Source organism: Amblyomma americanum, chromosome 10, assembly GCF_052857255.1.
Source record: "Amblyomma americanum isolate KBUSLIRL-KWMA chromosome 10, ASM5285725v1, whole genome shotgun sequence".
Classification (NCBI taxonomy): Eukaryota; Metazoa; Arthropoda; class Arachnida; order Ixodida; family Ixodidae; genus Amblyomma; species Amblyomma americanum.
The window spans coordinates 144,737,230-144,763,659 of NC_135506.1; the positions used below are offsets into that span (position 1 = coordinate 144,737,230).

General features: G+C 48.2%; 2 protein-coding genes across 8 annotated transcripts in view; one reads left to right on the forward strand and one right to left on the reverse strand.

The window, feature by feature from the left end:
• LOC144106417 (N-acetyltaurine hydrolase) overlaps positions 1-26,430 on the forward strand; it is an 891,210-nt gene that overhangs the window by 387,029 nt on the left and 477,751 nt on the right. For 6 of the 7 annotated variants that reach the window (XM_077639227.1, XM_077639228.1, XM_077639222.1 and 3 more), the window contains exon 4: positions 26,041-26,196. The exons of the other annotated variant lie outside the window; for it this stretch is intronic. In XM_077639227.1, coding sequence (XP_077495353.1) covers positions 26,041-26,196 — 156 coding nt within the window. The remainder of the gene's footprint in view (positions 1-26,040; positions 26,197-26,430) is intronic. 7 annotated transcript variants of the gene reach the window in all.
• On the reverse strand, positions 2,676-7,673 carry LOC144106419 (uncharacterized). The gene is made up of 2 exons (XM_077639229.1): positions 7,385-7,673; positions 2,676-6,786 (listed from the first exon to the last, which is right to left on the reverse strand). The coding sequence occupies exons 1-2, from the start codon at positions 7,385-7,387 to the stop codon at positions 5,740-5,742; spliced, it is 1,050 nt and encodes a 349-aa protein (XP_077495355.1). The 5' UTR covers positions 7,388-7,673; the 3' UTR covers positions 2,676-5,739.

Here is a 26,430-nt window from a genome sequence, read left to right on the forward strand (position 1 = left end):
AGGAGTAGCGCGTAGAGTACTGCCCCTAAGGCTGCAGCGTTGTAGAAGCGCAGCGCAGCCTGCTGGGAAATCCTCTGGCCCTGGGTGGTGAGCTTGTGCACTGCGGTGGAAGTCCTCTTCATCTGCTGGCAGGCCCTGGTCGCCGCAGGGCGGAAGGAGAGGCGCTGGTCGATGTCCAGGCCGAGGTACCGCACGGAGCTTTTCCACGGCAGCGGCAACCCAGCGACACCAGGCGGGCGCACCGGCGAGCGCCGCAGACCATGGCTGCAGACTTGTCCGCACAAAGCGCCCCGCAAGCGGTCGCCCACAGCGTCAAGGGCCTTCTGAAGACACTCACGCGAGAAGCCTCGTTCGGAGGCCCCAGGCACCACAGTGCGATGTCGTCCGCGCATATGGAGATGTACACGCGGTGCCGGTTGCCTGTGGGCTGGCAGCCCGCCACTGCCAACATCGCCACATTGAACAGGAACGGTGACAGCACCGACCCCTGGGGCGGAGCTGAGAGAGAGCCCCTCCACAGGTAAACAACATAGCTATACAAAAATAAAGAAAACAAGCTGAGCATGGTAGCCACTGGCATCACCCCATCACGCGAATAGTGCGCGTATTAAGGAAGCCCTGTACGTAAGTAACACTTGTTGCTGGGCTAGTTGGTGCATTGTTCTATGTACAAATGTTAGCGAAAAAAATAAGAGACAATCACAAGAAAGGTGGACAAGACAACGCGCTACTGACAACTGATTTTTTATTGAAAGAAAACACATAATATATAGGTCCACCGTCACACCACCTATCAGCTGCAGCAAACGTCAGAAAGATGAGTAGGGTCATAAAAGTGATAAAAGAAAAAAAACTCAAAAAAACATGACTTAGTTAAAAACGACAAGTTCGGAGAAAGAACAATAACAGGCATGACACGTGGTGTAAAGGGCCAAAGAAACATGACTGATTTGGATCTGAAAGAATTACGACCAACCAAAAAGCATTAAAACCCTAAAAATCCAGAAAAAAGCACGTGAGACAAAGAAACCATCTAAAATACTTTGTGCACTCAACCTTTCAGATTACATTGGAAAAACCACAGCACCTGTACACGTGTTCCTATCAGGAAAACTTTCCTAAAAAAGGCTTCTTCGCTTTTATACAAGAATATAGAAGCATCGCTAACGGCACTGAGGCCCGTTTTTCTAATTAAAAACGCTTCTTTTAATTCACGGGACACTCGATCCCGGCCTCTACCTAAAACTACAGTTATTTCAAGAATGGGCCCGCAGGTGATTTGTTGACAGTCCTTACAGTGAACAAGGGAAGAGATTGAGGCAGAGCTGTCGGGTGCAAAGTTTTTTTCCCGGCTAGACGCAAATGCAGGTTTCCATCAAATCCCATTAGACGAAGCTACATCGCGGGTGTGTACTTTTGCGACACCATTTGGGCGTTACCGATTTTTGCGTCTTCCTTTTGGACTTTCATCAGCGAGCGAAGTTTTCCAGAAAACGCTAACTGAAATCTTCGAGGGACTGGAAGGCGTCCGCATATACGTTGATGATATTATAGTGTGGGGTGACAGTGAGAAGCAGCATAACGAGCGCCTCCATGCCGTGCTAACGCGGGCAGCACAGGCGAGCTTGACGTTTAACAGGCAGAAATGCGTGTTTGGGTTGAAAGAAATTGCGTTCTTGGGCGACCCGGGAGAGGCCTACCACTCGTACACCCGTAACTTCACGGGAGCCCAGCGCCTCCAGGGAGGCGATGGATACCGTCCCAGCACTTCTGTGTTGCAGGGGTGGCGTAACTCTCTCGAGAGAAAAGGAAAGCCGAGAGTAAAGCCTCCTGAAAGCTAATCTTCTCCTACACCCAACACTCTAAAATATGGCATTTTTGGTTCAATAGAACTGGAGAGGAATGATGAACTATACGGACATTACAGACATACTAAAATCAACGTGACCTATAGCTTCTGTAAATCGAGCTCTGGGCGAGTTGGTTACTTGTCTTAGATATAGTAGCAGCGCAAAAAAACACACACAAGAGAAAAATAGAAACCGAGAGACACGCACAGACGCTGCACTCACAACTGATTATATTCCAAGCTATCAAAGTGGAATACATCGGCTACGTTGCGCATGAACGTTAAGAGAAAGAGTGCTGCGTCTGTGCGTGTCTCTCGGTGTCTATTCTTCTCTGTGTGGGTTTCTCTCGTGTCTATGCTATCTCTTGTCTTTTTGCGCTGCTACTAAGCCTAAGTCACCTATAGCTCTATGTCTAGTCAGGGACGAACCTAGGGCCAAACACAAAACATCTTGCAAAAATTCTAATTTTTCGACGAGATAGAGAACAGGCGAAGGGCTTCAGGTGTCGCAATTATAACGCAAAGGCGGCGTCCCTGCGAGAAATACTATTGAAACAAACTTGAGGCTGTAGCAGTCAGTGTAGTTAAAAAACAAACAACCAATATCCTCCGTATATATACTACCACACCTCACAGTTACTATCCACGATTAGGAAACGCCTAGAACTTACATCAACTACAGAACCTATGTAGTAGTTGGGGGATTTTAAGTGCACGCCTCCCTTTTGGGTAGTGAGCGCACAGGACACAGACCAAGAGGCCCAAATAATCGAAGACCCTGATACCCCACCCACCCCAAAACCACCCCCCCCCCCACGAAAAAAACCAGATATTGCTGTCCCAGCTCGGGAACAATGAGCTGCCTTGATTTGAGTTTCGTATCACCATCAGTTTTTAATGATTTTATTTGGGGATGTTTTAAATGATCCCAGAGGAAGTGACCATTTGCCCACAGTTTTAAAATTATCATCCTCAATTCAAATCATTCCAGCACGACCTCAGCGTTGGAAACTCCATCCAGCTGACTGGTCGGTGTTTACCGCAAATGCCACATGACATAAAGAGTTCGATGATAGACTTAGCATAGATGAAATAAATGAAAAATGTACCACCTGTATAAGTTGTGCCGCAAAAATAGCGATCCCGCAAACATCAGGACAAATCAGAAAAAAAATCTCAAGGTTTGGTGGACAGAAGAGTGCAGACTGGCAACAAAAGAATAAAACAGAGTATGGGGAATATTTCGGAGGTACCCCACAACAGAGAACCTGCTATTATTTAAAAAGGCCCGGGCAAGTGCACGTCGTATTCGCAGCAATGCCGAAGAAACGTCCTGACGGAAATATGTATCTAAAATAAATAGTTCGCTACCGGCCAAGAAGTTTTGGGATGAGGACCGCAAATTCAGTGGTGACTATTCTCCTTACACTTTTCCGCTTCTGTCCACCCCTGGTACATCTTCCAGCGTACCAACATGTGAGAGACAGTTACAAATGACTATACATAAACTGGTTAATTGAGCAGATAGAAATGGATTCAAATTTTTCCCACAAAAATCAGTGACTGTGCTTTTCTCGCTCATACGAGGATTACAGAGCGACCCTACCCTATACCTGAATGACGTTGTGTTACGCCTAAAACAGGAAAACAAGTTCTTGGGTATAACTTTGATAAAAAGCTCACATTTATACCTCACATAAAGAAGAAAGCATCTCGAACCCTGAACATACATACTCAAAGTATTTTCACGAAAACGCTGGGGCTCTGATAGAACTTGTCTTTTGCAGATTTACCGCTCTCTAGTGCGCTTCCGTTTAGATTATGGATCAGTGGTTTATGGTTCAGCCAGGCCGTCATACTTTAAACGACTGAACCCAATTCACAACTTAGGTCTTCGTATTTGAACCGGAGCATACAGGACATCTCCCATAAATAGTCTATGCAGAAACAAATGAACCATCCCTAGCAGACAGAAGAAAAATGCTCACAGGCGCTTATGTACTGAAAATACGATCTCTACCGAAACATATTTGTTATCCAATTGTTACAAGGTGCACCTCCAGAACCCTGTTCAACACTAAACCGCGATCAATAAGACCGCTGCTTCTCCGTTTCGAGGATAGTTACCAAAACTTCGAAATACTGAACCGCCTTCTTGATGTCGCCTCAAGACACGACCCACTGCCCCCCTGGTACAGCCTTCCCAATGTGTGTGACCTCACGTTAGCACACTTCCAAAAAAACAAACAGCACATGAACACATATTACAGGAATATCCGGCACTGCAAGAAAAATATGCGAACTGGACACAATTTTGCACTGATGGCTCATAAACAACAGAATACGTCGGAAGCGCGGTTGTACAAGGAAACTGGCAAAAAATAGTAAGGCTCCCTAACTGCGCATCCATTTTTACTGCCCAATGTTATGCAGTCTCTATAGCTGTAGGCAGAATACTAAATAATGGCATTCAAAACAGCATAATACACAGATTCACTTAGCGTGCTCACGGCATTACATTGCAGAAATGCAGACAAACCTTTACTGGGAAACATATTAAACAACATATAAAAACCACAGGGACATATAATAAAATTCTGCTGGGTGCCGAGCCATGTTGGAATATATGGTAATGAAAGAGCCGACCAATGTGCTGCACAAGCTGACATTCAAGAAATCAAGAAAGTCTGAATGCCTCATAGAGATTGCATGTAACTAATACACAGAAATCTCAAGGCTAAAGGGCAGGAAACCTGGGACCATGAAGTAAATAATAAACTGCATTTGGTAAAGCCCGTACCGGGAGAATGGAAAACCTGTAGTCACCAGGAACGTTTTATAGATGTAATATAATGACGGCTCCGTATTGGACATACACACCTTAAATACAATTTCCTACTAACAAAAGAAGACAAGCCTATTTGCGAAAAATGCGGAGATGAAATTACAGTACACCACATCTTATTCTCATGCAACGAAATTGAATCACTGAGGAAAAAGTATTGTATTCTATGCTACAAAAAACACATTCCTCTTCACCCTACACTAATTTTAGGTCAAGATGCACTTATTGATATTTCAAGTGTTTTTAGCTTTTTTAAGGGAAGCAGGAATCCCCGAAAAGCTCTGAATTTTAACCTTGCGCCTAGCTACGTATGGTGATACACCTCAGCCACCTCATTGTGAAAACAGCGCTGATGTTTTTTATTTTTGATGGATTGGCAGCCTCGAGATCCTTGCCGCGGCAAGGATGGTTGCTGAGGTTACCCGACTCTCTTTAAAGCTTTCACTAATAGCCATTTTTAAAGTTTTTTTCTCATTAACAACAAGTACGAACTAATTAATGTTTTTAGGCCTGTACACCACTAAGTTTTTCACGTTTGTAGAATTCCGCAGAAAACAATTTTCACACACCGTGAGCTTGGCGCATGATAGCCTTAGATGCTGATGCGCCATCAAACCCAACACAAACAAACCTTGCGACACCGTCGCTGTCCTACGCAACCCGCGGCCGCGGGCTTCCCGTAAGGGCTCTGTGGGGTGCCATTCTGTCGAAGGACGAATGCCAACATAAAACGTAACTGTTTTTTAGCGAGGGCAGCCGACGAGCGTACCCACGCTACGCTCGGCTCGGTAGCGGAAGGAAAACAGCCGCTCTTCCCAGCCGTGCAGCCTGTTTGTGTAGCCGCCGCTGGTGACGCATGCCTCGGGTGACGCAACGGTGGCGCTGTGCTTTATCGGTAACGCGGTCCAGTGTGTGGCCGTGCTACGTTGGGCCGGATGATTACAAGGTGGAGGCTGCGCGGAAATGTGCTCATTGTGTCGCCACAGCACCCCTCCCCCTCCCCCGCGGAGTGCAGAGCCCTGAGGGCTTGTGAAAATCTAATGTGTCAAGAGTCGCGCAGGGCGTCCGGGGTCCGAAGGCGCGGCTCAGGTGGGCGACTCTGGCTGTGGCGCTGCGACCGAGATTTCGGAGTGCAGCGAGGGACGTGGAGTGGCAGATGAAGAAGATGGGTCAGACTGCGAAGTGGATCCAGTGCCGGTGGTTGAGGTGCAGCAGCTGATGGCCAGCGCATGAGGGGTGGTGCAGCAGAGGGCGCCAGGTGTGTTGCGGGTAGCGAGATTAGCGCAGCTGATGCCGTGCCGAGCTGCTCGGTACCCGGAGGGCCGGCTGCACGCGCAGCGAGATGCCAGGCAGAGTTTTGGCTGTGGTGGAGAGCATGGGGCTGCTGAGACACGCTCAAAGCTAACCTTGGAGCGATTGGCTTGAACGTGACGGGCGGCCGCACAAGTGGCGCCCTTGCCAGTGGCGCCGACCCGTGCACGTAGGAGGTCGCGGCGAGGTAGAGGCAATCGGCGGAACTTGGAGTGGCGGAGGTGCCGGGAGGGCCGGGCCGCCGAGAGGGCCGTGGGCGCCGGTAGGGCTGGGGCCGCCGAGAGGGCCGTGGGCGCCGGTAGGGCCGGGGCCGCCGAGAGTGCCGTGGGTACCGGGGGGGGGGGGGCGGGGCCGCCGAGAGTGCCGTGGGTACCGGGAGGGCAGGGGCCGCCGAGGGGTCCGTAGGCACCGGGAGAGCCGGGGCCGCCGAGAGGGCCGGGGCCGCCGAGAGGGCCGTGGGCACCGAGAGGGCCGGGGCCGCCGAGAGGGCCGGGACCGCCGAGAGGGCCGTGGCCGCCGGTAGGGCCGGGACCACCGAGAGGGCCGTGGCTGCCGGTAGGGCCGGGGCCGCCGAGAGTGCCGTGGGTACCGGGATGGCCGGGGCCGCCGAGAGTGCCGTGGGTACCGGGAGGGCCGGGACCGCCGAGAGGGTCGTGGGCACCGGGAGGGCCGGGGTCGCCGAGAGGGCCGTGGGCACCGGGAGGACCGGGGCCGCCGAGAGGGCCGTGGGCACAGGGAGGGCCGGGGCCGCCGAGAGGGTCGAGAGGTCACAACCGGACTGCTACAATCGACGGTGATTAAAACTTCTGAAGAGTCTTTGCGTCTTCCAGTTAACCTGAGCTAGTAATGATCTTCCCCTGGCTAAAATGTACTTATCTTGCTTTTGGTGGCTCAATTATTTTGTTCGCGTTTCCTTTCTTGCTGTAAGTACATGTGAGCATTATTGAGAAAATTCTCCTTGACAGCCGTACTGCCTTGATTTGTATATGTATCATCAGCGCGAACAGAAAACCAGAAAGAAGGGGAAAGATAACGGAGAGCGCTGAAAGATAGCTCAGGACTTAAGGAAGTAATTGCTGTTGGGCTAGTTGGTTCATCATAATATTGAATGGCGCAAGGGAACAAACACAGGAAGACACAGAGACAGAAAGATCGCCTACTACCAACTGAGTTTATTTCGGAAAACACCGCCTTTATACTCCAGTGCATTATCACCACAAGTGCATTATCATAGCCAGGACAAGCTAACAAGAAAAAAATATATGTACAGAAAAAGATTACATTTACGCATAAAAGCCAGAGAATTGCTACTCACAGAACAAGGCATGAAAAACTTAAGAACATGATAGCAAGATTAAATGACAAGATCTACACATTACCATCTAAAAAAGTCCAGTTCCTGCCAGCTGAGTTTGACCGACGAAGTGCTCATGCACGTGGGCCTACCTTTCTGTATGTGAAATGTTTCTATAACTCCTCTTTCAACTTGCTCTCGGCCTCTGCCGATAAACTTTGCCTCTTCCAGCATCGGTCCGCTATCTTGGCAATCTCTGCAGTGATCAGGAAGGTTTCCCCTTTCATTGTTCTTTATTGTACGTTTGTGCTCAATCGCTCTCTGATTAAAACAACGGCCGGTCTGCCCAATGTAGACCCGCCCACACGAGCGGTATCTCATAGATGACTTTTGACCTGCAATCCGTATAACGCTGCCTATGCTTGATAGCGCACCTCGGGGGTCGTTTGTCCATCATGGGGCATATTTTGCCAAGCTTACGTGGTAAAAGCACATTTACACCATAACGACCCCCTATCTTCTTGACGTTGTGCGCGATTTTGTGCAAATACAGAATAACCGCCACAGGCCTCTTATCTCGCTGCTTGCTTGATAGAGCACCGCTCAAAGAGAGCTTAGTCTTCTGCAGCAAGGCTTCACAAAAAGCGGTTATGACAAGGCAGGGATAACAACGTTGTTTAATCTCTGAAGTTGCTTGTCAAAGGCAGCCTGCACACAGTGATCACATGATTTAGAGAGAGCGGCGTGCTTACACGCCGCTCTCTTTGTTTCTCTGTGTTTCTGTCTCTGTGTCTTCCTGTGTTCGTTCCCTTGCGCCATTCAACTTTATGAAGGCTTAAGGAAGGTTGTGTAAGCACCCCATCTATCTCATTATCTCAAAAGGAAATCACCTTTCTTTTTCTTTCTGGTTTTTGTCTGACTTTACCTGGTTTTAGAGGCACACTTCATATGTTGCATTTTCATTCTAGCCGTATTATTTGTTGGCGCTCATCGTTCGTTTCGCTAATCTTTTTACATTCTTTTCGCCTTCTCATGTTTTTTTAGCAAAATTCTCGCCCTCAACTCCGTTTTCCTATTTTTGCACTTTTTTCTCATTCGCACTCACTCAACCCTGTTTTTCTAGTCTTTTTACACATGTAATTCGTGCTTCACATCATAGAACACATCGTATAGCGTGATTCTTGTTATCTTTTGTTGCCCTGGGCATCGTATGGGTCCCAGTTCGTTCGCGTGTCTTGACCACTCCCCCTGGTGGGCTTTTACCTGGTGTGTGTATTGTCACAAATGGGCCGCAGAATCAAGAGGATAGGCACAGGCCGCAAGGAATCAAGCAGTGTCCCAGCTGCAAAGAGCACGCGCGACTCACTTCTTTCTCCTTAAGGCGCCGCCCGGGGACACCTGGCGGCATTATTCCCCTCCCCATCCAAAAAAAAGGAAGCAAATACGTGGGCGCACTTGGAGCGAACGAGGTGCCCGTTACTGCGTAAAGTACGGCTTCATACGCAGTACATGCACGACCTCAGGCTGCGGTCGACGGCGCGAACTGGGCAGAGTGCCATCGGGGAGGACTTCACACATCCGTGATGCGGCGCAGCACTGGTTGGGGTCCAAAGTAGCGGCTCAGGAGCTTCTCCGACAGGCCGGGGCGACGTACCGGGGTCCATACCCACACTTTGTCGTCGGGGTGGTACTCGACGTGGCAATGTCGTTGGTTATAGCGTTCTGCATCCGTTGCCTGCTGCCGGCGGATGCGCATACGGGCCAGTTGACGGGCTTCCTCTGCGTGCCGGGTAAATTGCTCGGAGTCTGGCGTGAGCGCCTGGTCAAGGATTCAAGGATTTCAAGGATTTTATTTACCTTTCTTTCAAAATACAAAACAGCTGCTAGACCCATAGCCATTGGCTAGTAAAGGGTCCAGTGATGAAATACGATACAAATACCAACACAGCAGAGGTGGAATCTAATTAACAAATACAAAATTTATTCTTGACGCACACATCATAGGCAATGCAATAATATTGTGTTACAATTTGATTTAAACGTTACAATAGGTTTCAAAAAGGTATTTCTTTAGTACAGTTCTGAAAATCAAGGCCCCGATAAATTCTATGAACCTTTTCCCGTGCACATTATGAGATGGGGGAAGGTTATGATTAGAACTGATTATGAAGTTATGATTAATTGCAGCTCTTGTATGGCTTCAGGAAATCATTTTCATGCGAAACCCAGCTGGCAGAGTTCACCCAAGACATCCTTAAGGCCATAGACGATAACCTCCAAATAGATGCAATCTTCTTAGACTTCTCGAAGGCATTTGATCGCGTACCTCACAACCATCTGCTTGCGAAACTTTCGTTCCTGGGAATTCCTGCTAATCTGATATGCTGGCTCGAACATTTTCTAAAAGGACGCTCGCAGTTCACATCCGCCAATAACATCCAGTCACCCTTAACAGATGTAACATCTGGTGTCCCTCAAGGGGCCGGGTTATCACCATTACTCTTCTTAATATACATCAACGACCTGCCCTCTAATATTCAATGCAAATTGCGACTCTTTGCGGACGATTGCGTCATCTATAATGCAATAAGTAACCCAACCGATAACCTCACTTTGCAACTGGACCTTGACGTTATTGCATCATGGTGTGAAAAGTGGCAGATGCCTTTAAATCTTACTAAGTGCAAATCGTTGTCCTTCACTCACAAACACACCTTGACGAATCACACTTACAGCATTTCATCAGTCCCTATAACCGTTGCAAAATCTTACAAATATCTAGGTGTACATCTCACATCAACACTTTCTTGGGTCACCCACATTAGAACCATTTGCTCCGACACTTCACGCACACTTGGCTACCTGAGAAGGAATCTGAAATCTGCATCCCCTAACATAAAACAACTCGCGTATGAAACATTTGTGCGGCCAAAATTAGAGTATGCATCATCCATCTGGCACCCATGGCAATCGTATCTCACCATCGAATTGGAATCAATTCAAAATCGTGCAGCTCGGTTCATCACTTCATGTTACTCAAGAGAAGCCAGTGTCACCGCCCTCAAGCAGTCCCTCCGTCTCTCAACACTGGAATCACGCCGCGTCGTTTCCCGCCTATGCTTACTTCATACATTTTATCATAACACAAGATCACGGCACGCTCTATTAACCGCCCCACTACGAACGTCCTCCCGGCTTAGTCACGGTAACCCGATAGCACGCATCAGTGGCCACACGTCAGCTTACAACAACTCATTTTTCCCCAACGCAATAGCACTATGGAATTCACTGCCTAACGACATCGCTGCATGCACTGATCACAAAACATTCCGCGAGAAAATAAAAATTCACCTCACATAAATCTTGATCACTTCTGCGCTCTTTTGTAGCGAGTATTGCTTGACATATCTTTGTTAAATGATGTATCACTTGCTGGAAAACCCTGATATGACTACAACCCCTTTTATGTTTGTTTGTATGTTTGTTCTTTTTATTGTTATGCATGTTCCCATCATCGCCGTTGGAAACCAATATGCCCCCCCTTATGTAATGCCTTCGGGCCTTTAAGGGATCAATAAATGAAATGGGAGTTTAAACAAAGTTAAGAGGAGAGGATCATTAGTCTCTAAGATTCTATGTATAGTTCGTGCAATTTTTAATTCGTACAATGCATTGAATGGCAGCACATGGACAAAATTAAACAAAGATCTACTGGATTGACCACGACTCGAAAATGTAATAATTCGTAATTCACGTTTTTGCAGACGGATTACAGGTTCTAGATAAGTTGTGAAAGTGGCACCCCAAGAATCAATGCAGTAAGAGAGATGACTATGAAAGAAGGAAAAGTAAAGAATCCGTATAATGGGGTATGCAAAACATTCACGAGCTTTAAGTAAAACATAGCAAGCGTAAGCGAGCTTCGAACGAAGGTGTTTAATATGTGATTTCCAGTGCATGTCTAATTCAAATAAAATACCTAAATAATTGTACGAGCCAACTTATTCTATTTTTTGGAAGCGTAATGATATGTGACGTTCCTAAGTATTTATCTCCTTTTTTCTGGAATGCAAAACTGTACACTTAGTCTTGCTGAGATTAAGGGTTAATTGATTGGACGTGAACCAAGTAAAAACATTGTCCAGCTCTGCATTTATTTTATCCTGGATTCCATCCAAATTCTCTCCCATAAATACAAGAGCGGTATCGTCAGCAGACATTAAAGGTTGGGAATACTTAAGGATAGCAGGAAGATCATTTATGTACAGTGAGAATAGCATGGACCCAAGAACCGATCCTTGTGGCACGCCAGTTAATATGGTTTGGGAAGTAGATGTATATTATTCAATTACTAGATGCTGCTTGCGGTCGCTAAGGCAGCTTTTGAGTAAGTTCAGGAACTTACCCCGGAATCCATAATTGCTAGCTTTGTTGAGTAAAATTTTGTGGTTAACGGCGTCAAAGGCCTTTTTTATATCAATATATACAACGATAGCAATTCTATTCTCATTGAGAGCTGTATTTAGCATTTGTGTTAGGTTGAGAACCGCAGATGAAGTAGATTTATGAGGTCTGAAACCGTGCTGGTGGGTGCTAAGCACATTGTATTCGGAATATAAATTTGTTTATACATGTAGTGAGTATCTTTTCGAAAACTGTATTGATAACACTGATAATTGATATTGGTCTATAGCTTGATAGATGAGAGCGATCACCGTCCTTAAGTACTGGAACGACCTTTGCTATTTTTAATTCAGCAGGATATATTTCACTTAATAGGGAGTGATTAAATAGACAAAGAAGAAGATTGGCTAATATATCAACATTATCCTTAATTATTTTAACAAAAATTTGAGCAAGGCCTGCTGCCTTAATTATTCTCAACTCTTTAAATACTGTTATTATTTAATCTATCTTTACATCATATATTACAAAACTATTCACAACTGATTTGATTGAGGGCACAGGACCAGTCACCGGAGGTAGCTGATTTGCTAGGTGTGGTCCAATATTTATAAAATAGTCACTAAACTGATCTGCAGTTTCTTGATCAATTAAATCAGGTAATATACTCTGGTCTGAACGAAGCCATATTGCACCTGTTACAATGTTCCAGATTTTTTTCATGTTGCCATTAGCATTTAAAATGAGAGATGAGTAATATTCACGTTTTTTTGCGTAGTAAAGATACTGACAGGTTCCGAAAGGGCTTAAACACGCTTAAAAAATAATGATTAGTTTTAGCCCGTGTCTATTTGTGATGCCATTTTTCTTTCTTTTTCAGTATGTCTAGCATATGTCGTTAGTTATCCATGGGCATACAGGGACATTTATCCGATTTAATTATTGTGAAACTCTGCGAAATACGGCAGCCTGAACAGTTGCAATGAAATTTCTACATTCCTTATTTATTTCACTATCATAGCCAGCGGAGAAATCCGTTTGCTGCAGGATCTCACGAAATGTTTGATAGTAAATTTTTTTGTCGCCCACCACCAGTCATTTTAGGATTAATGTTTCCTTGGATATTAACTATGATAAATATGGGTATGTGATCAGCTATTGGATCTATATATGTTCCGGCCCATCTGTCATAAGTAGTATTGGAAAGTGCATGATCTATTAACGTACTAGAATTGCCAGTTACACGTGTAGGTTCTGTTATAAGGTTGGACACGCTATATGATCCTAAGAGTAAGGTGTAGTTGTTTGAGTCTCCCGAAATATCTATGTTGAAGTTTCTCACAATTACAATGCGGTTACTGTTATTAGAGGTCCAAATTTATACAACCGATCCGAGTTTTTCAAGAAAAACTGAAATAGCAGAACCAGGAGGGCGGTAGACCACTCCAACAATTATACCACACTCAATTTTTATAAACACCGCTTCAATTGTATCGTCGCTTATAGTAAGAATGGGCAGGACTTCAAAAGGTATATCTTTTACAAAGAAGGCAACACCACCCCTACGTGCACGTGAAATCCGCGGTAGAGAGGAAAGTTTGTAGCCAGATACAAAAGGTGATTCTTTCTCCTTAGGCCACGTTTCACTGATAGCGATAATGTCATATCGAAAAGTGGGCCGGGAAAGATAAGCAATCATCAAGTTTAGCTTTTTTTCTGATACTGCGCACATTGCAGTGGAATACCGATAACACATGTTGTTGTTTCGTTAACTGATCTATTTCGTTCAGCCTGAAAGCCGTGAAGAAACACAAGCACAAAAAGAAAAAATGAACAATGACTAACACTACTCGACACCAGCCAGCTCATTCTCGCTCTCGATTCTTAACACTGTAGAGGCTTCTGTCTTTCTCATCAGAATCTTTCCCTGCGACACCCAGACAAATTTTCATTTTTTCTCCAGACGCAATTTACGGGCTTTGCTCAACAACATCTCAACTTTTTGGGGAGAAACAGCGCAATGAAACACGGACACACGAAGAACGGACACACACGAGCGCTGACTCACAACCGAAATTTATTTTGAAGAAAAGATGCTTAAATAGGAGACATGCGAGGGTGCTTAACAGGGCTGCTGCAGCGATAACCGCCAATCAGTGTGGTCGCGTCACAAGATTTCAAAAACAGCAACGAATGAAGTAAGCGATAAAAAACGGTGTAAAGGGCCGCAAAAAGGTGGTCAGGTGACAGTAACAATAACAAGACCAAAGGGGGGGGGGGGGGGGCATTAAAACCATGAGGGACACAGATGTGAAAATACAGGTGAAACATAAAAATGAAAGACGTACAAGCTTTAAAAGCGTGCCCAAAAAGGGGAGGGGGAGATAAAAGCGTTAAAATCTTAAGACGAAGCGAAGGATAAAACAAGATAAAGGCACTACCAACAAGGGATCACAGAATCATTAGGCTATAGGTTGCACAAGAAAACTTAAGTGTTCATCAGGCCACCCAGAAAATATAGCTCTTTTTCCGACAAGGAGAGGGATGCAGTGCTCACGCATTGTTCACCAGCTTGATGAATTTGGAGGGCTTCTAGGATTTCCCTCGTCAACCTATCTCGTCCTCGGCCGATAGTGGTGCAGCGATTAAAGTCAGGGGTGCAGATTCTTTCAGTGTCGTCTTCTGTGATTTTGCACTTCTTACAGTGCTTAGCCAGGTGCCCAGAAATTCCTATACTATTTACGTTGTTTTGATGTTCTTGTGGGCGGATATTGATGCACCTTCCCGTTTGACCGATGTACCTCTTCCCACATGACACTGGGATGGAGTAAATTATTTCTAAATCACAGGGGACATATTGATCAGAGTGTGCCACCCTACACCCTCGGGTTTCCGGCGGGTTATTCACTTTAGAACAGAGGGCGGAAAGCTTGTTGGGAGCCGTGAAGACGACATCTACGCCGGCGCGCTGTGCGACTTTCTTTAGACGATGGCCGATGGTGTGGAGGTAGGGCATTGCCACAAAATTTCTGCGGTTATCGTTTGAAGCAGCAGGTCCGAGGTGTGGCCGGGGCTTCTTGATCATGGAGCCGGCTACTGATACAAGCAGATGCAAAGGGTAGCCTGCTGTTAAAAGGCGATTGATCTGGTTGTTGAAGCTGTCCAGGAATACATGCTCACATGATTTTTGCAGCGCGTTTTGGAAACCCAGCTTTACTATGCCCCGCTTGACAAGTTTTGTGTGAGCTGACGTGAAGGGCAGGAGTGGCTTTTTGCCTCTAGGTTGGTAAGACCAGCAGGTGTGGTTATCGGAAAATTGAAGGTTAAGGTCAAGAAATCTGATCGACTGATCGTTGGGTGTTTCATGTGTCAAAGGGAGAGGCAAGCATCGGTCAAATAAGGACAGGGCCTGCGACACCGCTGAAGTGAAAGATTCCTGGCTGGATGTCGTCTTCACGGCCCCCAACAAGCTTTCCGCCCTCTGTTCCAAAGTGAATAACCCGCCGGAAACCCGAGGGTGTAGGGCGGCACACTCTGATCAATATGTCCCCTGTGATTTAGAAATAATTTACTCCATCCCAGTGTCATGCGGGAAGAGGTACATCGGTCAAACGGGAAGGTGCATCAATATCCGCCTACAAGAACATCAAAACAACGTAAATAGTATAGCAATTTCTGGGCACCTGGCTAAGCACTGTAAGAAGTGCAAAATCACAGAAGACAACACTGAAAGAATCTGCACCCCTGACTTTAATCGCTGCACCACTATCGGCCGAGGACGAGATAGGTTGACGAGGGAAATCCTAGAAGCCCTCCAAATTCATCAAGCTGGTGAACAATGCGTGAGCACTGCATCCCTCTCCTTGTCGGAAAAAGAGCTAAATTTTCTGGGTGGCCTGATGAACACTTATGTTTTCTTGTGCAACCTATAGCCTAATGATTCTGTGATCCCTTGTTGGTAGTGCCTTTATCTTGTTTTATCCTTCGCTGCGTCTTAAGATTTTAACGCTTTTATCTCCCCCTCCCCTTTTTGGGCACGCTTTTAAAGCTTGAACGTCTTTCATTTTTATATTTCACCTGTATTTTCACATCTGTGTCCCTCATGGTTTTAATGCCCCCCCCCCCCCCCTTTGGTCTTGTTATTGTTGCTGTCACCTGACCACCTTTTTGCGGCCCTTTACACCGTTTTTTATCACTTTCTTCATTCGTTGCTGTTTTTGAAATCTTGTGACGCGACCACACTGATTGGCGGTTATCGCTGCCGCAGCCCTGTTAAGCACCCTCGCAGGTCTCCTATTTAAGCATCTTTTCTTCAAAATAAATTTTAGTTGTGAGTCAGCGCTCATGTGTGTCCATTCTTCGTGTGTCCGTGTTTCATTGCGCTGTTTCTTCCCAAAATGCGTTACCAACTAGCCCGGAACCTTGCTCTTCTGATCTTCTCAACGCAGAGATGCTCATTGATGTAAAGCGGCTCGCTCTTTTCAAAGCAAAGAATACCAGTGTCAAGCCTTGTCCTTTTGGCCGCAGAGAAGAATTTATCCCGCACAGCACGAGAGGAAAAGCGCACCACAACATTAGGCGTAGTATTGTCCTTCGAATGGACACGGTGTACAACGTCTATGGCATCGTCTGAGACATCGACTCCCACAGAGGCAGCTATTTTCCCAACGGCCGCGCGCAAATCTTCTTTAACCACAGGAATGCCTTTAGTCTCGTTGTTCTGACTCCTGCCGTATTGTTTTAGCTCAATAATCTCCCTCCTAGCCTCCACGAGCTCTTTCTGCATCTGCTGTATTTCCTGCTGGCGTTGAGTATTCTGAAACTTCACCTCACGCCTGAACTCGTTGACATCCTTCTTAAACGCTTCAAAACTTTCATGAAACCCATAGCCTCTCGTATGCCCTCAAGTTCAAAATGGATCTCAGTATTAAATGTGCGCATGGCTGTAAATTCAGTGTTTTCTTCCGTCGTGAACACATCCATCTTTACCAGCACCTCGCTTAACACTTTGTCAATTTTCTTGATGCTATTCGGCTGTTTTTCGCCGATTTATGTGAGTACGTCACTGAGAGTACCAGAGCTTCCCATAACTCAAGGGGCAGTGAGCGTGAACGTGTCCAGAACGTTTATGACGTTTCGCCAAGAACAGTGACAAAAGTAGCACACTCGTGGCAGCAACAGCGACGACTTAGTGTAACATTTCTACCAAAGGTATCGAAATTACCACCAACCTGCAAAGATAGGTGAGCGTGCTTACGGGCCGTCTGTACGCCGCCGCTACCGCCGCCAAAGTGACTGCAATGCATAGGGATTCCGCCCCCTTGATGAAGCTGATAGGCCAGGAGTGAGTCTCCAGCCGGCGAAAACAGAGTGCAGCAGATGACGATCCAGTTGATGCTTGAAAATTAGGGTCTTCTCGAAGCTTGGAAAAGCAATGAAGCCGCGTATGCGTCCCGGGTATGGTTCCAAGACACAGGCAGTGCTCGTGTCCACCACGCCTGCAAAGATAGGCGAGCGTATTTACGGGCTGTCTGTACGCCGCCGCTGCCGCTGCCAAAGTGACTGCAATGCACAGGGATTCCGCCCCCTTGATGAAGCTGATAGGCCAGGAGTGAATCTCCAGCCGGCGAAAACAGATGGCAGCAGATGACGATCAAGTTGATGCTTGAAATTAGGGTCTTCTCGAAGTTTGGAAAAGCAATGAAGCGGCGTATGCGTCCCGGGTATGGTTCCAAAACACAGGCAGATCACGTGTCCACAGCGCCTGCAAAGATAGGTGAGCGTGTTTACGGGCTGCCTGTACGCCGCCGCTTCCGCTGCCAAAGTGCTGCCAAGTCGTCAGGGGGGCATGGAAGCATGGCGTCGAGCATCGTTTGGACATCGCGACCGTAGACGAGGCGAAACGGCGTAACTCGAGTCGTTTCCTGAATAGCCGTGTTGTAGGCAAACGTCACATATGGGAGGATCTCGTCCCAAGTCTTGAGCTGTACGTCGACGTGCACTGCGAACATGTCTGCTAAGGTTTTCTTGAGGCGCTCCGTGAGCCCGTTTGACTGCGGGTGGTATGCAGTAGTCTTGCGGTGGTTAGTGTGACAGCTGGAACACCTCGTGCATGAGCTGCGCTGTAAACGCGGTGCCCCTATCGGTGAAGACGGAGGACGTGGCACCATGTCGTAAAACAATGTGGTGTATGAAGAAGCGCGTGATTTCAAAGGATGTACTGCGCGGCACCGCCTGGGTTTCCGCATAGCGCGTCAAATAATCAGTCGCAACTATAATCCACTTATTACCAGAAGACGACACAGGGAGTGGGCTCAGGAGATCAATGCCGACTTGGTCAAAAGGTGTGCGAGGTGGCGCAATTGGTTGAGCAAACCTGCGGGCTTGTGCGATGGTGACTTACGGCGCTGGCACTCACGGCAACCTCTGACGTAGCGGTGGATGGTCTTTGCAAGTTTAGACCAATAATAGCCCTGACGCACTCGAGCGAGCGTGCGTGTAAATCCCAAATGGCCAGAGGTGGGATCATCATGACACGCCGAAAGGATGTCGTCGCATAGGTCTGATGGCACGACTAGGAGGTAGGGCCGGTTACCGTTACTGAAGTTTTTCTTCAACAGTACGCCATTGCGAATGCAAAAAGAGACAAGTAGCGGGGAAAAGTGTCGAGGTACGTTGGAAGCATGGCCCTCCATGTAATCCATGACAGACCGCAGGTCAGCGTCAGCACGCTGCTTTGCCACTAAGTCCGAACTGCTGATCACACCTAGGAAACGATTGTCATCCTCTGCGCTGTCATCAGCTTGCTCGACAGGTGCGCGTGAGAGCGGTCGGCGTCTTCGTGTTTACGTCTGAACTTATAATCACTTGTGTAATCAAATTCTTGAAGACGAAGGCTCCAGCGTGCTAGGCGGCCTGATGGGTCCCGGAGATTGGTGAGCCAGCACAAGGAATGGTGGTCAGTGACCACTTTAAAATGACGGCCCTAGATATAAGGCCGAAATTTCATCGTGGCCCAGACGACAACGAGGCACTTCTTCTCCGAGGTTCAGTAGTTGATTTCGGTGCGCGAGAGTGTGCAACTCGCATACGCGATCACACGTTCCACGCATTCTTGATGTTGAACAAGGACGGCACCAAGCCCGATGTTGCTAGCGTCGGTGTGTATCTCGGTAGCAGCCTCCTCATCGAAGTGAGCCAGCACAGGGGCAGTGTGCAACCGTTGGCGCAGCTCCGTTAAAGCAGCCTGTTGCTCGGGAGTCCAGACGAACGGTGTATCGTCACGTGTTAAACGGGTGAGGGGTTCAGCGATCTTGGAGAAGTCGGCGATAAAACGACGGTAGTAGGCGCACAAACCCAAGAATCGCTTGAGCGTTTTATTTGTAGTAGGACGGGAAAACTCGACTACGGCGGCAGTTTTCTCGGGATCGGGTCGTACGCCATTGGCGCTCACAACATGGCCGAGATACTTGAGCTTTTTGTATCCAAAGTGGCATTTCTCGGGTTTAAGTGTAAAGTCGGCCAACCGCAGGGCATCCAACACGGTCCGCAGGCGTTCAAGGTGTTGGTCGAAGGTTTCTGAGAACACCACCACGTCATCAAGGTAAACTAAACAGGTTTGCCATTTGAGGCGAGCCAGGACAGTATGCATTATGCGCTGAAACGTCGCTGGCGCAGAGAAAAGGCCGAAGGGCAACGCCTTAAATTCATATAGGCTGTCGGGTGTGATGAAGGCCGTTTTTTCGCGGTCACGTTCATCCACCTTAATCTGGCAATATCCGGTGTTTAGGTTGATCGACGAAAAATACTTGGCGCGGCGAAGTCTGTCGAGCGAGTCGTCGATGCGGGGCAGCGGGTAGACGTCCTTTTTCGTTATGGCGTTCAGCTTACGGTAATCCACGCAAAAGCGCAGTGTCCCACCTTCTTAACAAGCACGACGGGCGACGACCACGGGCTCTTAGAGGGCTGAATAATGTCGTCTGTAAACATCTCCTTCACCTGCGTTTCGATAGCGTCGCGTTCCTTCGGGGAAATGCGGTACGGCTGCTGTCTTAGGGGGCGAGCGTCATCGGAAGTGATGATCCGTTGCTTCATGATTGTCGTTTGCCGCACTTTCGAGGAGGATGCGAAGCAGGTTTTGTACTGGAGCAGTAGGGCGCGGATGTCGCGCTGTTGAGTCGCTGAGAGCCCGGAGCTAATATCGATGTGATCCAGAGACGTGTCCGGACGGTCCATGGCCTCGGACGCAAAGCACTCGTAACATCGGCCAATTGGTCGGCCCACGCGACGGCAGTAGCTCGGAAAAGGTGACGAGGTTCGCTCATAAGATTAGTATTCAGAATTTCCGACCGACCGTCACGGAGGTGGACGACACTTCGGGCAGCGCAAATGCCATGTGTCAGCAGCAAGGAAAGGTTGCCCTCGGCGACTGCAGGTCCATCATGTAGCCCATCATCGCATTCGACGCTTGCAAAAACATTGGAGCGCGGCGGGATCAAGAAACTTTAAGTGGAAGTACGAAGGGCGGAGCTGCGTTGCCAAACGTCGGAGGCGTCGTCGGCTTCCGCTGTCGAAAACGTAACGGTTCTGTGCCGCAGGTCAATAACAGCACCATTCTGACGGAGAAAATCTACGCCCAAAATCAGGTCACGAGAACAGTCGCGGAGCACCAGGCAGCTAACTATGAACGTCGAGTCACTGATCTGGACCCTAGCCGTGCACTGTCTATGCCGAGTAATGATGTGGCCCCCCGTCGTCCGGATCTGCACGCCAGAACAAGGATTGTAACTTTCTTTAGAAGCGCTGCCAATTTGCCACTGATTATTGAAAACTCCGCTCCGGTGTCCACCAACGCGCTAATGCTGTGACCATCGAGAACACGGGTATGTCGAGGGAGAAGCGGTCCTTTAGTTCAGCTGCTGTTGTCGACGTCGTCAAAGCTCTATCATCGGATGTCTGTGTCGTCTGCATCGTCAGGGGGTCTTTACGGCGTCTAAACGACGAAATCGGCACTAGAAACATACCGGACCTTTAAACAGGAAATTGTCAAAAAAAAATATCTATGATAATTGTAGGGGAAGTTCTTTGTTGTTTGAGGCCAGGACTGGAGTTTTGCGGACTAAGACGTATAGAGTCAGGTACCAGGAGATAGACACTTTGTGCATTGCGTGCGGAGAGGAGGAGGAAACAGCTGAACACTTGATACTTTCTGTAAAGGGCTTCACCCTGCAGTGGAAGGCAGCGGGGCTGACTTACCCAAGGCATTGGGGTTTAGGGATAGTGAAGGGAAAGTGGATTTTAAGAGGTTAGAAGTAACCAAGCGAAGGTTATCTAATTGGTGGCTAAAAGCAAGATAGGAGTAAAATTTCACAAGACATGGCTAGGTGGCTTGAGCCACCGCCCGATGTAAAGGGTTCAGCCGTATCCATCCATCCATCCATCCATCCATCCATCCAGCGACCACGCCCCCGGAGGTCGCTGTCCTCAGTTTACCCGGCGAGGGCTGGGCTAGCGGCCCGCCGTCACTCGCAAGGAGTTCTGCACATTCGGTGAAAACGATGGACGGCGAGGTGATGATGATCGGGACTGACGGCGCGCCATGGACCACTGAGGTTGATGGGTAAGGTACTCTTCAATTTCACGGGGCCGTTGGCCAAACAGGGGCCTTGGCGCATCGGAGGGAAAACTCTGCAGGCCATGCTCTCGATATGGGTACCGGTGGAACAGGTTACCGGGCTCCCCACAGTGGAAGCACAAACGCCGGCGGTCAGGGCCACGCCAGACGTCCGCTCTGCGCAGGGATTCTCGATCACTCGGGATGCGGCGCTGCCTTGCTGCACGGAGGGTAGCAGGACGTCGTGATCGTTGGGAATAACTGCCGCTGGATTCGGGGCACGCCGTCGCAGCGCGTCAGCGTAGGTCGGGCGGCAGTAGTCAGTCTGGTTGGGCGGTGGAAATGCCGGTGGATTTGGGATGGGGCTTCGCAGAGCTTCAGCGTATGTCGGGCGGCAGTAGTCTGTCTGGGTAGGCTGTGGTTCGGCGTGCAGTAACGGAGGCCTGATAGCTTGCTGCACCTCTTCGCGGATAACGCTCATAAGGGAGCTGGCCGCTGGCTGCGACGTACCACAAATCTTCTCTAGCTCCTCACGGACCACAGCGCGGATCATGTCGCGGAGAAAGTCGGTGTTGCTGCTGAAAACCGGGAGGGACTCCGTAACAGAAGCAGCAAGGACTGGCCGGTCGTACGCGGTGGAACGCTGCCGGAGGACCTGCTCCATCATGACTGCCTCCGCTAGAAACTCGGCAACAGTGCTGGGGGGGGGGGGGGGGGGCTGCGCACGAGGGCAGCGAAAAGCTGTTCTTTAACAACGCGCATTAGGTGGCGCAGCTTTTTGGCTTCCGACATGGCTGGGTCAGCCCATCGGAAGAGCCGCGTCATGTCTTCGACGTACATGGTAACAGTTTCGTTGGGCATTTGCATTCGGGACTGCAGAGCTCGTTCAGCTCGCTCCCGATGATCAGCACTGACATACGCGGCGAACAGTTGACGTCGGAACTCAGGCCATGATGAAAAAGTGTCCTCACGGTTTCCGTACCACGTACGAGCACCGTCCTCCAAGCTGAAGAAAACGTTCCTCAGCTTGGCGGCGTCATCCCATTGGTTAAATGTGGCGGCACGTTCAAACTGGAGGAGCCAATCTTCCACGTCCTCGAGTTGAGTCCCGTGAAAGGACTTTGGTAGCCGTGGGTTCTGGAGGGTGTAGTACGCGGCGCCTTGTATGACCGGTTGAGGAGTAGGCGCCGAGGGAGAGTCGAATGGCCTGAGCACAGGAGGTAGTCGGCCAGGCGGCGAGGTTGTCTCCAATAGCCCATGCTCAGGGGGCAGTCCAAGATTTCGGCCGCTGACCTGGTTCACTGGCGTGTCGACAGGGAGAGGTCTGGGGTCCTTGGTGTTCGGAGGGATGTGCGACATATTCCAGAGCGATTTACCCAGCGCACTCCACCACAATATGTCACAAATGGGTCGCAGAATCAAGAGGTTAGGCACAGGCCGCAAGGAATCAAGCAGTGCCCCAGTTGCAAAGAGCACGCGTGACTCACTTTTTCTTTGTCCTCAAAGCGCCGCCTGGGGACACCTGGCGGCAGTATATAAGTGCGGGTTCAGTTTTTGTTCAAATAAAAGTAGGAAGTTCAGCGCTTTGTACTATCTTTCTCCTTCTTCTTCCTGGTTTTGTGTTCGCGCTGCTGATACATATATATCGCAACCAACTAGCCCGGCAGATGGTGTTATTCAAGTACTGCCTCGGCTAGTGTTGGCTGACCAACACATTACCTGAGCACCGCTGCAGAGGTAATTCGCTTTTTACTAAGGTGCCGCTTACACTTTAAAACCAGATAAAAAAAAACGAGCGTACTCGTACGACAAGGCGGTATACATGCCCAGCAGGCGTTGAAGCCTGTGTGGTCGGAGCAGTCTGAAAGCCTCGAGACATGCAAACGTTGCAGACATCATAGATTTGTTTTCTGTCCTTTCTAAATTCAAGACAGGTGTTTCTCAGAAGAATGATTGTAATAATAACAGTAAGAATAATGACAGGAAACAAATAACAGCGCTCTTTTAATGAGACAGACATCTGCGCTGACTAGCAACCAAAATGATTTGTTGCGAAAATTGAAGCAGCAAATAAAGGACACGAGGCGAGCAAGATGACAAGAGCATTAAATAGAAAAAAGGAGAAAGTTGGCCCACATGCCACGGACTCGGGAAGAATTATTCGTGGCCACTGACTGATAAGCACGTTCCTGTGGAAACAAGACTATTGACGGGCTGCTGATGCATGCGTCATTTGCGTTTTGTATATTGTAGGCATCGGAAATCAGCCTCGAAGTCTGGTATTTATATCTGGAGTAGCTCGTCGATAGTCTTGTTCCCACGGGTATGTGCTTATGTTGATCAGGATCCATGAAAAGTTCTTCCAGAGTGCGTGACGTGTGGTCACCCTTTTTCATTTTTTTGTTTTAATGATCATGTCGTCTTGCTCGCCAGGTGTCCTCCATATGCTGCTTCAATCTTCACAATAAATCATTGTGGTTCCTAGCAGCGCAGGCGTCTGTCTCCTTCTGTGTGCGTCTTCAAAAAGCACCGTTATTTATTTTCCGTCAACATGTACCTGTCAGCCCGTATTATCTCTTTTCTGGAATAAGAATATTTACTTTACTGTCATGTCATAAATGCCGATGCAGAGGATCGAAGTGCCGCCGCGGTGGCTCGATCAGTGGCTATGGCTGCTGACCCGAAAGACGCGGGTTCAATCCCGGCGATCGAATTTCGATGCAGGCGAAATCCTAGCGGCCCGTGTGCTGTGCGATGTCAGTGCACGTTAGAGAAGCCAAGGTGGTCGAAATTTCTCGAGCCCTTCACTACGGCGTCCCTCATAGCCTGAGTCGCTTTGGAACGTCAAACTTCAATAAGCCATAAGCAAAGGACCGAAGGTAAAGCTGCATTTTACTAATATGCATGGGAAACGTGCATATTAGTACTTTCATTTTCTTTGTGAGCAGAACGATTTTCTTCATTTTTGTAATTTTATTTTTCGTTTACATAATAAATGATGAGTGGTCCTCAGAAAATATTTTGTGGCCTTTTATTTTTACTTCGGTTGATCTTTACTATTGCAAATGTGTTTTGATCTTTTATTATGAACATATTACCACGTACTGAATACACTGTGCGCGCTTTCAGTATACTTTATATATTACCTTTTGCCACATGTATTTTATAGAATCATGCTCATGACTTAATATTGCTGTATAGACCTGGTAGTCTTCTGTGTGTTAAAGGCTTTTATTTTGTACATGTTGCTTCATTTTTCCTATGATTGCTCACTTTTGTTTATTGCGTGGCCGCCAACAGCTTTTCTTATATTTTGGTACGGCACAGCTAGCAAATCAGCACTGAGATAAAAATTTCAGTATTTCCTTGCACCCGCAGCGTCTCCGGCGTCATAGCGTGATAAAGTATAATTAAATGGCTTATGTATCAAGAGTGCAACAACTGGCTTTGCAACCTCCGAAAATGACAGCAAAAGTAACTGTTGAGATAGCACCATCAAAGTGCTTGTGCTTTCGTCATGTGAGCTCTCCTGCAGCGCGCACTCCGCTTCTTCAAATGCCGTTATAACCTCTCATTTTCAGCGTCAGTGACCTTGCACTATTCGTTGCAACGTAAGCGCCAGCCATCAGCATGTGTAAACAGCCTTATGCGCGGTTCGACGAAAGCACTTGGACGCCCTGTTTTATGTGTCCTTCCTTTGAGCGTCGTTTGTTCAGCGCAGTTTTCCCATGGCCTCTACAGACGATCACCTACTAGCCCGACTACAACCCTCGTTAAAGACGTAAGCAACGAATCGGCCGAGACAGCCGCAACGCAGACATATATAAACGTTGCTGACCGCTGTGCTAGATCTACCAGAGTGACATTGCAGGCAAACTGCGGTGAAAATTAACAGCACAATAATGCGCAGGCTGGACCCATGTAGAAAAGTCGCTCTTAAAACAATCGGCGAGTTGTCGGTCATACCACCCCTCCCCCCACCCTCCAAAAAATAACAGGAATATCAAGTGAACTCGAGTCTGTTGGCCGGAGAACTGACGTTGCGAACAGGGCTCGCGCGGCCTGTTTCTGCCCCTTTCCGATAGCTTTGCCACCAGTGGCATGCGCTGGCATTATATGAAACTTAAGCCGGAGTTTCATGCCCCCACCTCCTCCCCCCCCCCCCCCCCCATAAACAAAGCATTGAGGGTCTCTGAGAGAGAGAGAGAGCAAGACGAATGGAAAGGCAGGGAGGTTGACTAGGGACGCCCGGTATGCTACCCTACAAGTGGGAAGGGGAACGGAGGATGAGATAGAAAGGGGACAAGAGCAAAGGGAGATCACTTTTCCACATGTCCGTAGGGAAGTACTTGCTAGTAACACAGGGCGCACATTGATAGATCACAACCTTGCACTCATTCCTGAGTCCTTTAAGAACTTGAAAAGTACCTTCAAAGCCGTCCTCTGCTATGAAGGCTGACTTCCCCGATTTGAGGGACTCTGATTTTCCCAGGAAGGGCTCATCTCTTCTGCAACGTGTCGCCCCCGGGCTAATTGTGTGTAGACCGAGACTGCGGGGACAACAACGCCTTAATTGTTTACATAATCTAGTAGCCTTTCCACTCTGCATTGCTAGGATTTCCCAACTGATATTTCGTTACTGCTGTCCAGTGCGAAATGATCAGTTAAAACTAGGGTGAAAAACACAACCTCCTTACAACGAAAACGTATGTGGTCTGGCGCAGGGTATTACGTGTCCGCCAACTACTGCGATTTCGTGCGGAGAAAAAGCGTGGAAGAGCTGGAGCGCGAATTTGTTGCGGACATCACCGAGGGCGTCGACGGAACCGACTCCCGCTGCGGGGTACTCGGCGAGCTCGGCTGCAGCTGGCCCCTTCAAGGTACGTGTACAGCGCTGAAGGCATTTGGGCAGACGGCGCGCTAGGAAATGAATTGTTTACTGCCACGACAATGCCACTAGACTGTGTGAGCGGCGCATATGGAAATATGGAGATACCCTTAGTGCATTTAAATCCATGCAGGTTCGATACAATTTATATATGTTGCATGTGACATAATGCAGAGTCCCTATCGATTTCGACTTTTCCATGTGCGTTGTCCGCAAAGGTGGCGAG